At 35.5% G+C, this 13,098-nt stretch overlaps 1 protein-coding gene and 1 non-coding gene across 4 annotated transcripts; one reads left to right on the forward strand and one right to left on the reverse strand.

The window, feature by feature from the left end:
• Positions 1 to 1,455: 1,455 nt before the first annotated feature.
• Positions 1,456 to 4,375, reverse strand: LOC112179551 (histone-lysine N-methyltransferase, H3 lysine-9 specific SUVH6). 3 transcript variants are annotated; one of them, XM_024318007.2, is made up of 4 exons: positions 4,259 to 4,375; positions 3,548 to 3,602; positions 3,350 to 3,449; positions 1,456 to 3,215 (listed from the first exon to the last, which is right to left on the reverse strand). In XM_024318007.2, exon 4 carries the CDS (start codon positions 3,175 to 3,177, stop codon positions 1,741 to 1,743), a length of 1,437 nt encoding a protein of 478 aa, XP_024173775.1. In that variant the 5' UTR covers positions 3,178 to 3,215; positions 3,350 to 3,449; positions 3,548 to 3,602; positions 4,259 to 4,375; the 3' UTR covers positions 1,456 to 1,740. The 3 variants fall into 3 exon arrangements, with proteins under 3 accessions (XP_024173775.1, XP_024173776.1, XP_024173778.1); XM_024318008.2 differs by having other exon boundaries at positions 4,171 to 4,303; XM_024318010.2 differs by lacking the exon at positions 3,548 to 3,602 and having other exon boundaries at positions 4,259 to 4,356.
• Positions 4,376 to 11,179: 6,804 nt separating this feature from the next.
• On the forward strand, positions 11,180 to 11,253 carry TRNAA-CGC. Its single transcript has one exon. It is a non-coding gene; the product is annotated as a tRNA-Ala (tRNA).
• The last annotated feature ends 1,845 nt before the right edge of the window (positions 11,254 to 13,098 follow it).

Raw genomic sequence — 13,098 nt, forward strand, 5'->3', positions numbered from 1 at the left:
GTCGTTTCTTAGAGTGACCTGATTAACTTAGGTAACCTAGCTAGCTAGAGTTTATGGATAGGCCTAGTTTGAGATAGAAACAAGAAAATTAGAGAAGAATTTGATTTTTGATCTAGCTTTTTGCCTTGGTCTAAATCTCATTCACCTTCATTAATAACCTACTTAATTTAGAAGCTCGAGCTGCAAAAAATTACTACGCATGAATGCCTTCGATGCTCAAGCACACGTTCGTTCGTTAACTCTTCTTTCGTACACCACGTTTTGTAGACATCACAAGTTCATAACTCTCCCATCTTGTCTCACCAAAATGCAATTGATTCATCACAAGTCATAACTCTCCCATCTTGTCATAACTCTCCCATCTTGTCTCATCAAGTCATGGAGAATTGGAGATGGACTTTTCTTAATATAAAACAAATCTCTATACAAACGAACTATTATTATAATATAGTTCACATTATTTTTTATTGACTGAAAGTGAGATCCAATTTGAGACCTTTGCCAATACTTATGTCTTACTACACCACTAACTTAAAAGGTTATGGATCCGCTTCTACAACCAAGAAGTTTTCTTGACGTATTGTTCTTATCTGACTCTGCCGATCTAAGAAGAACCCTTTTGTCCTTATACCATCTCAGGTAGCCAGACGTTCTCCAGCAAGCCGAATAGGGGATGAGAAGGGGTAGTATGGATTAATGGATGCTCACTTGAAACTTCCTCTAGAACATATACTCATACAGTCACTATATCCACACCAGCATCCGAACGAATGGCCTAGTTCTACCAAAAACTCGGGGCCAATAACCAAACTCAGGAGCCTAGCGTTCGGAACTAGAGCAGATGAACAGTCCACCTAATTGTTGCAGTAGAAGTTGGCATATCAAACCCGAACCTAAATCATGGGTGGGCAGGCATGTTCCATCCCTGGACAGTGTCCATTGTGTACTTTGGAAACTTCTGTACATCGATTGCATACAACTATAATGATCAGCACATAAGAGAAGTGAAAAAGCTCCTAATATATAAGGTGGTAACATACCAATTTATCATTGAGCAACTGAAGCAGGGCAGCAAATTAATTCAAAAAGGACACAGTCCAGAGTAAGCATCACTTGGCTGTACAGCAGGGTGCAGCCAGTTATTATCCAAAGAAAAATTAGCGAGTAAAAAGGACAAAGTTCATGGTTATGGAGCTCAGAAACAATCACTCTCTTTATCTATCTTAAGACAGAAACGTGCAACAAATCTCGTATTTATAATCAACCCAGAAAGCAATCATAGATCCCACACAAAGATGGAATGAAAGTGACCATGGATATTTTGTTGAATTAATACTATTTTTCAATTGCCTTCCACTAGTTACTTGGCAGACATCAGTTTATTTGAAATATTGGAATTTCCCTCTCAAAATTAGGTAAAAGCACTACGTACGTAAGAAGTTTTTAAGCTGTAAATGAGCAACATAATCTGAATTCCAATATTTGTTGGTAACTGGTTCACTTGAAACAAACGAACACGATTTGGACAAATATAATCCTAATTTTATAATAACAAAATACTGAAGCAATATGGAGCAAAGAAAAGAACAAACAGTCCATTCACCAAGAAAAGGACCTCATCTTGCACGAACTCAGCTGGTGTTGCGTTGTTGGTAATAGAGTTGAGAAGGAACAGCTGAAAAACAGCACGATACATCCAAATACGAGCTAGATAATGTGTTTTAATGCTAAATTCTGAAGTTATTTCTTTCGTAGCAAGCTCTGACCCTCAATTCTGTCTAGTTGAAACTTGAAAACAAGCTTACCATGAGGCCCCATTTCCTTCCAACACTTCACTACCAAATATAGTCCATCATATATATAATATTTAGTTCTTCCATCTGATGATTCAGAACCACGGATCATTCTAACAGGAGTCTTTGCATGCATGCTATTCTTCAAAGCAAGGTTTCCCCGTTGAAGCTTTTGATCTTCAGGTTCCTTATCCGGATGCATCACATTTCCTCCTTGGCCCGTGTAAGTCAAGGAATTCAAATTATGCAAATCATCAGCATATCCCCCAGATGCAACAATACTAGTTGCAAGCATCTTCCCACCAAAAGTAGCATAATCTATACCACCTTGAGTTGGGTGATGTAAGCCAACAATATTAAGTTCAATCCTGTAATGAAATTCATCGCCAACTTCAACACCGGGGACATGTCCCAAGATTTGTTTGCCAGTATTTATATGTTTTCCTTCCTTCTTGAGAATCTTTGCAGCTTTTAAATCGACCCTTCTGAGTGGAGTTCCTCCTTCCTTTGACTTGTCATGTTCCAGTTGTCTACAAAGAGCTTTGAAACGACCCAACGTCTCTGTCACCTTTTTTCGGATGGCATCTGTGTTATTATCATGAAGGCTGCTGCTAGAACTAGCCTGACCAAAACCAGTAGTCTTCCCTGCTATTGAATGAATATTCTTTTTAGAGTGTCCTCCAATCTCTGAGCCAACTTTTGTCCTCCAAGCATCTTTAGATCTTTCTAGCTGAAGCTTTGAATCAGGTTTCTCTCCCTGTCTTTCACTCATACCTCCTCCTGGTTTAGACTTGCGGGCCACTTTTCCCTTCCACCAGGAAGGATGTGATGCAGGCTTCAAGTTCGGAATTACTTTATTCAATTTCAGTTCTGAACTCTCAACATCTTCTTCAAGCAGATGGTTATGAGAATTAGATATATCAAAAGACTTCTCCCTTGGACGTTCCATCCTCCGTTCCATCATATTACTAGGTAGAAAGTAGCCACCATTGACTTGAGAAACATCTGCTTTCAATTCACTGTAGTGAAGCTCTTCATCTTGAACATCCACTTCTGATTTTTTCACATCATCAAAAGCCTTGGCCTCGAAACATATATTTATTCCACATTGAGGTGGGAAATCCCGAACATATTCTACTATTCTTTGAGGAGGATATTTTTTAGCCACAGTCATGTCCATACCAATGCCATTAGAAGTACCAACTGAAGTTGCATACTGTCCACACCCAGGAGGGAAGTCACGAAAAGCAGACACTCTGGGTCTCTTATACTCGGGCCCATTTTCCAAGGACAATCTTCCCAATCTTTCCTCAGAATGGCTACCGCTTAGCTGTTCAATTGTTCTCGATGATTCCAACTGCTGCAACCCCATTACAACCCTCATTCCAAGTTTCCAACTCCCAAAATGAAACGCTCAAGAACCTGAAGACAGAGCAATCACTAAGGTATATGTATTCACAATGGTAAAACACAACAAATTAGGTAAAACCTAAAGTAGTAACAGTTCATCTAATCATCCAACAACTTCTTTTAGTGACCTAAAATGTGGAACTTACAGAATTCCTGAAGCAGAGGACTCTGGCTTCGTAGCTGACACGACCAATACTTTGCAATCTGGAAGTTATAAATGTGTGTAGCTGTCAAGGTTGTTGACGCCTGATAAACAAAGAGTCTACTGTTAGAAACAGAAGTTATCTCAGACTTCATAGGGTAAACGAAGGTTGTAACTAAATGTGATCACAATAAGCTCTTACTTGTGCTTCTAAATCCCCAAAACAAACACTTCCTTTCTTCACCACAGTCAATAGCCTACAAACAAAGACTTAAGTTACTTATATCAACTACGAAAAGAAACACAGAATTACAGGCATACTAATCATACGAACAAATGGTGTCCAGATCAGGAAGTTCCCCAACTTCTACAAATGCAGTAATATAGCCTGATCTCAAATCGAGCATTGTGGGACACTTTGCTAGAGTTGAAATACTAATCGAAAACTCAGATCTTAACCCCACATACAGTGATACACTACTCTTCTGTATAATCAGCAAACAAAGAACATTACACATGTCCCCAAAAAAAAAAAAATGAACGAAATTTGGACAATTTATGCACTAATCTTGGACAGTTATTCCACATTGTCAGCCAAAAATGAAAGAAAAAATTTACTAAGAACAAAATTTGAGCAGCATAAAGATTGAGAATGGAAATTGAAAACAACCCCTTTGTTGATGACAGTAAAAGCACACCCTCAACACAACCCAATTCTCTGTTCATGTCAAAAATGCAGGAAACCAAAAGAGATTCTTAAATGCAGTAGTCCATCGATTCCCAAATTCTCAAAAACCCAACTACAATTTCACAAGGTTTACTTACACATTCTCACCCAAAAACCCCAACCTCAAGAAAGACCCATATTCTGTTCAGGTCGAAAATGCTGGAAAGGAAGACGAAAGGGGCTCACCGAAAATTGCAGAGAAAACGAGGCAAAGAATCTGAAGAGGCATTTGTACTGGTTGCCAGAAATGGCAGCTGCAGTAGCTTTTGTACACTCCAAACCGACCCTGTGACTCGATTTTCTGCAATAAACCAGTAAATTACTTGTGTACGAAGGATTTCAGCTTTGTCTGAACCAATGGGCCGGGTCATTTTGGTCATTTGAGCTTGTAAAATGGGAGACCGGATTGACGTGGCGGTTTTTCATTGGAGGTGAGTGGAACTGGGTTTGTAAATTTACTGGTTAGTACATGAGTGTAGCTAGGCCCCTTTATTCTTTACTTATTGACAAGGAAATGCTACCTAACCTTCAACGCTCTTTATTTAGTTCATAAATATCTCTGCTTTACGAATTTTTGTTTGAAATTTTATATTTTTCGTTTAGACACGACATTTCCACCTTTGATCTACCACCGCGTAGGGTCGCCATCACTTGCATTTGCTACGAACCCACATTTACCATCACCCCAATTTTAGACGTCATCACCTTATTCTAACAAGGTAAGTTTCAAAGAAAGTTTACAAAATAATTATATACTTTTAGTGGGATGTCACTGTGAGATACCACCAATATGATGTGGTGAGATACCCCTCCCAATTTAATTTTGTGGCATCATAAGAGTGACTTTATGGGGTATTCATCAATTTAAGTTGCTTTAACTTATTTTGTATGGTACTTGATCCAAAAAATGTGTCACCTCCATAACCATACTATGTTGAGTTGGTGTATGGTGAGAACCGTGCGATAATCCCTCCGTATATATTCTACTGTCACATTTTGATAGTGACATTCTTGGTGTCATCAATTTAGGTTTTGTTAACATATATACTTTGTTTGGTTATTGATTCCAGAGGTTGTTGCCTCGCTAACCATGCTAATTTGGTGTGGTGATATATTCTTTACAATTTTATTTTGTCGCATTGTAGTATTGACATTTCGGTCTTCTTTAATTTAGGTTTCAATAACTTATTATGTTTTTTATTTTTTTTGTTTTCACTAAACTCATCTCTAATGCCAATGAAACTTGAAACCGTCACCTCCACAGTATTAGTTAGGCTAGTTAATCAACAAGTTGTAACTCACCGGAAACTTATGTTGTATGATTCTTGGTTTAAAAGGTCTGCAGATTTGGTCCCCTACCTCATTATTTCATGTTCTTTGTTTAATATATTGGAGTGTTAAGGAGGCTATTCCTATCACTCGTTTCATCAAAAGAGAAAAAGAAGAAAGAAAAGAATCCATACTAAGTTGGTGATCTCATTCCAAATGTTTATTTTGAAACTAAGAACTCATACATGCATGTACTCTAATTATTGCAATTCTCGGGGACGTACATGTTTTCATTTTTATTGTCAGTACCAGTTCACTACACAAATAGAGTGAAGATGGCTATTATTCCTCATTTCTCCTCCAAATTCAAGTCAAGCTTAACCCATAAACCTCTACTCCATCCCATGAGTCCATCATTGCTGTGGAGTTGATTACCAATACTAGCCTTCCTGCATGCGCTTGCACGCGTGCGGAAGTACGGCGATTAATTTATGTTTGATTTATTATGATTATTTTATATTGTAACAAATCTTGTAAATGAAAAAGGATTTTATTGTATATACAGAAGATATTACAAATGGAAGTGAAAACACAAACTGATCTTTCATTTACAAATGGAGATATTCTTTCATTTACAATTCAGCAGGAGTAGAAGCACTGACAGGGAAGATAATCTTGTATATACCTGAAGAGATCATTGCAAATTAGTAAGGCAAAAGTCGGCCAATATTACTCTGGTTAAACTTTTCAAATAATTTCTCAAATAGATGCTGTTGTAATGAAACAGTAAAGAGGTAAATATCATTTATCAAGAACATGAGGAAATGATAAACTGAACCTATTTCATGGGAATGTGCAATAACACATATTTATAATTCAATTCAAAAGCACTGCCATAATTAATAGTGTGTTTTTACTTTAGCCTTTGTAATCCATTTTGGTTAGATAAAGGTGTTATAAGTTTTCTACTTCTCAATTCCCCTGATTCCTCTCTAAATCAAAAATAGAAAAAAGCATTGTGATTATATGTTACTGCAATAATTGCTTTCATACCTTAATCTTCCTATCGAGGTTGTTGAGACCACTATTTCCTTGCAGATATTTAGCAGCATAAACTCGTCCTACAATCTATGCTGTAGAGATAGCTATTGGACCAACTCCACAGAAGACATCACCTGTCAATAACAAAGAAATAACACTGCACTAAGCAGGTCAAATAGATGCTTTAAAATTATAGGAGATGAGGAAGCAAAATTCAATTCTTTGTGATAACTGATAGCAGTACCCTAATTAACATAATATATTACCAACTGACTTTCATGTCATAATCTTGAATGTCTGCATCGTTGTTTCTGCAAATAGAAGATAAACTAATTTAACAAAAACTCATCAAAGGTTTCATTTTTTTTCTGCGTTCACTTGTGCATCCTACCTACCCTTCTCAAAAAAAAAACAATACAGAGAGCCAAAAATCACTTCAAGCTTAAGGCTAAATCTAATAATGATCTAAATGTTGTTGTTATTTACACGAAGTCAATAGCAAAAGCAACTATAAACTAATGCAACATGCAATTCCAATTCTAAACTACTCATGTATGAAGGATTTCTTGTAGGATTAGCTTTGTCCGAACCGTTGGGCTAGGTCATTTTGGTCATTTGACTTTTAAAATTGTTGACCGGATTGATGTGACGGGTTTTCGTTAGAGGTGAGGGTAAGTCTAGCTTTGTAAATTTACTAGTTAGTACAAGAGTGTAGCTAGGCCACTTTATTCTTTACTTATTGATGAAGAAATGATATCTAACTTTCAACACTCTTTGTTTGTTTCATAAGTATCTCGGGATCGTCTACAGTACATTAATGTATTGATACATCAAGTAGACTAGCTCAGTACATGGGTAGACATGCATGGAGTTAGTCTACCCTTGTACCGAGCTAGTCTACATCTGTATTGAACATAGTCTACTTGATGTATCAGTACATTAATGTACTGAAGTATTTTCCAAGTATCTTTGCTTTAAGATTCTTGTTTCAAAATTTCTATTTTGCCCTTGTACACGACATTTCCACCATTGATTTCAACTCCACCCACCTTTACCACCGCCCTAGAGTCGCTATCACTTGCATTTGCTACGAACCCACATTTACCATCACCCCACCTTTAGATGTCACCTTATTCTAGCAAGGTAAGTTTGAGGAAAGTGTACAAAATAATTTTATATTTTTAGTGGAATGTCACACTCAGTTATTGTACCACAATAATAAGGTATGGTGAGATATTCCTCTCAATATTATTGTCACATTGTGATAATGACTTTCTAGGTGTCATGAGGTTTCATTAACATATTCTCCTTAGTTCTTAATTCAGGTCACTTCACTAATTGGTGTGGTAAGATATCTCTCGTGACTTATTGCATACAATCCAAGAGGTTTGTCATAAAGGAACTGCTCCAGACCCTCAAACTGAGATCAACAATTCTAGGGTACTTGCCCTAATGATGCGTCACATGGATAGGGACCTCAGGTTTGAGTTCATGAATGAGGATAGCGCTATAAAGCTATGGCAAGCGCTTCATGAACGTTATGGCAATGTTCGTGACTCCATCCTTCCGAATTTAGAAGCAGAATGGAATGATCTTCGCTTCTCTAACTTTGATACAGTCATACAATTTTATTCGGAAGCTCTCCGCATCACAGGAATGATGCGCTTCTGTGGCAAGACGATCACAGAAGAATATTTCACTACTAGAATTATGGCCTAAGACATCGGCCAAAAACCGATGAGAAAAAGAATTCCGACCGATGTCTTAGTGCCTGATGAGAAAGATCCGGAAAATGCAGACATCGGTTTTTAGCCGATGTCTGGTATAATTATATACATCGGTTCTTCATTATAAATCGATGTAAATACGTTTAAATTCAGACAAATTTGTATGTGTTATAAACTAGAGAATTAGAGAGAGATAGAATAGAGAAACAAAGTGTAGGAGGAGGTAGAAGTGTGTATTTCATTCTCATTAGACCCCTTTATATAGGAGTAGTGTTTACATCATAAGGACATAACTAATGAGTATTTACAGTGGACAACCACATTTATATAATATTTATAACACTCCCCCTTGGATGTCCACCACTAAATGATATGGTGTTGGACGCGCTTAATGTTGCCTCGTCAAAAACCTTGCCAGGTAACAAAAACCCAGTGGGACAAAAACAACCCTGGTCGAAGGAGAAAAAGAGTACAACGCGCATATGTCCTAGGTAGCATAATTTTGAATGCTCCCCCTGATGAGAATCTCCCCCTGATTGTTGCAAGCTTCAATCATGTATATAATAAAATACATGCACCATGTATATTAGATATGGTGTGTCGATCACATAGGTGAGACCATGTGTGCTTTGCAAAAAGGGGACTCATCATGTGAATTGCAATTCCTGTAAAAGGTTAGAGTAATACCAATAAAACTATGATATTCTTAATGAATCTTACCTGAGTAGAACCAATTTCATATGCTCAAATTATAGATAAAGATATTAGCAAAGAACAACAATTGACACATTTACCTTTATACAATATTCCGAGCATTGAAATTTATGTATGGCATACTTAGCCATAAATATCAATTAGTGTAATTGATAATTTCATATAGGCTCAATATGAGCTCTAGATAAATTCATAACTTCGCGAAAGTTAGAATATGTTGCAACATTATGAGTGTGATTCGAATTCGATTTCTTAGTCTTGTCATAGTACTCATTGAGGCAATAAGTCACTTTGACCGTAATTGAATGAGTATGTATGAGCTTTAGTCTTTTGATTCCATGAGTGAGCTTTAAGCTCATTCATTCATGGACTTGCCTTTGGCAATATGAATCGGTTAAGGATTTGATTAAGCAATATGCTTATAATGACACATAGGATTTGGGGATTTGCTTTTAGCAATTTTCCTTTAAGATCTTCATGTTAACCAAGACAACATGCCATAAGTCTCTCGTCAATATAACACTGTACTTATAGAAAAGTTGTCGCTTGGAGAAGAATGATAAGCCCATGTCTCTATAAAGAGACTTGTGTCATAGTGATTTTAATTCACTAGAATGAACACCCTCTTATATTTTAGGGGTTATAAAGTCCAAGTATTTCATCACGTTTCCAATAATCAAATTCATTGGAATTGCCTCTTTCCAATTTGGCCAATATTATAATTTGTCGACGTACGCATCGAAACGTGGTATAGTATACAGCCCCTGATGATTTTTAGTAGCGCTACTATAGATGAGATATCATCAAATTTCGATCTCACACATTCATATATGCATGCATTAGCTATAATAAGCTTTGTTGATATCAAGTACTCATTCCTCTTTTAGAAATGTATTGTCTCTTTAGGACAAATTAATTAGAGAATGTGGATCTTTGTATAACCTCATGAAGAGTGTTATAGGGCTTGTATAATCTTCCCTTATAGGGAGCTTGAAACATTGGACTTGGTGGATATATTCCACATAAATTCGCGCCGTTACATTAGTCTTTCCTCCCCCTAACGGCGGGAAGACTATCAGATTTGACCACACAAAATATGTGTTCATAAATACTGGATTGAAAATCCATTGGTGGGTGGCAGACCCAAACCAATTTTTAGGTCAAGAAGATAATGAATTGAGATTTTTTCTCAAAATTAAAATGAGATATGGTAGATAAAATCTCACACCAATTCACATTTTTTATGAACGATATTTCTCCCCCTGATGGCGAGAGGATTGTCTCATTATAGTGACAACTCGCAACTATGCGATAAATTATAATGCCCTTATTAGGAAGGTATGCAACTGTTGCTGTATTATACAACAATGTAAAGTATGTATGTAGATGAGTCTACATGACATAGTAGATAAAATAAAGGCACATTGGTCACGCCAAAATAATTTTTATTTGGCTCAATGAAATTTTTAATTCATGATATAGTATACAGTAGTATACTCATAGTTGATTAATACAACATAAAATAGGCGGAAATTTCATCACCAATATATGCAATGGTATTCCATATGTGTAACAAAATATGAGCTCAGTTAGAGTCGTCAATCAAGATCTGCAGCTCTTGAGATGATTGTTACCTTAGCTTTTGGAAGCATCAATTGTGAAAAACTATCAACAATTGCAATGGATCATGTCCATAGTTGCATTATATGCATGCAAAACAACTATGTTTGTCATTATATTTATCATGAACATTCATGGTTCAAAATGAATTTATTAATGAACATGTGGTTCATATTATTGTTTGACACTGAAAAATGTCAAAATGATATACTCAAATTTGAGTCTGGGACAGTTGTCCATACGGGTATAAGCATATACTCCAATAATAATAGATTTAGGGACCATAACCCTCATACTCAAAACATTTGATTTGAATCTTCACAATTAGAAGCATGTTCTAAAAGTGGAGTGAACAGAGGTTCACATGTACTCATAAAGAGAAGGGACAAAGGTCCTGACATAATTGGAGATCAAGAAACAAGAGGTTTCGATCTATTTGATTGTATAACAATCAGTGGAGGAATTTTAAGTCCACATGTAATTGGATCAAGAAACATGTAGTTTCGATCTTATTATAAAATGACAATTTTATATTAAATTATCAGATAAGATAATAAGAGGAAATTAAATTGAACTTGTCAAACTCATGAAAATACATACCTCGATTCTGTTGAAAATATAATTGATATTGTTGATACCAATATGTGAGTACCATATGCCAAAATAGAGGGGTACTCATTTAGAGTCTATAATTGATACATGCATTAATATAACATTATAACAAAATAATCAAAAATTTGTTGTAGTCTAGTTGGTTAGGATGTTTGGTTCGCATCCAAAAAGACCTGGGTTCAAGTCCCAGCGATGGAAAAATAATTTTGTTATTTTTTCACAAACGACATAATCATATGAGGTAGATATGACAAAAATAATCATAAATAATAAATGGTAATAAGATGAGTTACTTAACAATAAATACCGGATGGTAATAAAATTGATAATAAAATGAGTTATTAATAACAATAACTACAAGATAATGGCAATTAAAAATATTATCATGATAATTGTAACTCTTGCAACAAATTCTCATGACAAATTCAGTTATCAAAGAATTGTAATAAAGATAATTTAAACATAATAAATGTGATTAAACTATAAAGATAATGAAATGTAATTACGTTTAATCGATGCCAAAACATAGGCTTAAAATGACTAAACAAAATAAATAGAGACAAAAAAAACGCCTAAACATAGGCTTAAAATTTATCGGTGTCAAGAAAACCGCCGCTGATCATGTAATCAATATGTTTTCCATTGTCCACAAACAAACCAGAGACTTTGAGCTTGTTATCTTCACTGACAGATTCTCCATATAATTTAAGTTTGGAGGTAATCATATGTTTAGCGGAATTGAAAATCAGTGACAGATTTAAAGTTCTGAAGGCGCAAAATGCGTCCATTCATATCATGCTCTAAATAGAACAATGGTTTTCTGGTGAGCAAATCGATCAGCCAATGCTTGCCAAATCTCAAGTGGATCTTTCACCGTAAGGTAATCATCTTTTAGGATCTTATCAAGATGATAACGCAAGAAAATCATAGGTTTGGCGGGATCTTGCACAGATGACTTATTGTCAACTTTGATGGCATTAATTTCCAAGGTTTTTTGCTATAAGATAAATTTCAGCATCAAATAGTTCTTGCCAGAAATTTTAAGAGGATCAAAATCCAATTTTGTTAGATGCGTCATCTTTCTACAAAGAGAAAAGATGAGATATATTAGGATCCATAATTATTAGAACAATATGTTCTATGAAAAATTCATATACGAAACAAAGGTTTCGAAGAGTTCATAAATATGAACAATGGATCCCATAGGGAACACACGAGAAAAACATTCGTGTGATGTCTATAGAACCATAGGTTCTAAGACTACTCGGTCAGAGGACTCGAGTCTTGAGCAATGAAACATGTTGTTCTCATTGTCGTATATGAAATATAAATTTTCAACAATTATATGATATTAAAGATACATACAAATATATGTAAATGATCGCATAAAGAAAATTGATATTCATCTAGGAGAGAAAGAAGAAAAACTCATAGATCATTAGCCTTGGTCGTAAGCAACTATGTTGCACCATAAGGCTTGCGGATCATCATGGAGTTCAAAGAAGAAGAAAAAGAAAAATAAGAGCAAATTCGTGCTGATAACGTGTTATAAACTAGAGAATTAGAGAGAGATAGAATAGAGAAACAAAGTGTAGGAGGAGGTAGAAGTGTGTATTTCATTCTCATTAGACCCCTTTATATAGGAGTAGTGTTTACATCATAAGGACATAACTAATGAGTATTTACAGTGGACAACCACATTTATATAATATTTATAACAGTATGTTTATATATTGTTAAACCCTCATATTTTTGCCTTTAATGCTTATAGAAATATAGATCCTACAGCCCAACTATACATTTTAACATCGTTATTTACTTAAAAACGATGACTGATATTGCTTCACACATCAGTCACCATGAACGTTTCTTGTTGTTCATGATTTAGACGTGTAATTTGGCTCATATCCTACCATTCCTAATTCAATATACACAGTTGAATATTATATGAATCGATTTATTTACTTATATTAACATCAGATTCTAGGGAAAAAACGATGTTAATCATCTTATACTACATCGGTTCCAGTAAAAGAACGATGT

This window comes from Rosa chinensis, chromosome 7 (genome assembly GCF_002994745.2).
Source record: "Rosa chinensis cultivar Old Blush chromosome 7, RchiOBHm-V2, whole genome shotgun sequence".
Taxonomy (NCBI): Eukaryota; Viridiplantae; Streptophyta; class Magnoliopsida; order Rosales; family Rosaceae; genus Rosa; species Rosa chinensis.

Coding starts and splice junctions, on each gene's coding strand:
- LOC112179551 (XM_024318007.2), bottom strand. CDS start 3,177: ATGAGGGTTGTAATGGGGTTGCAGCAGTTGGAATCATCGAGAACAATT.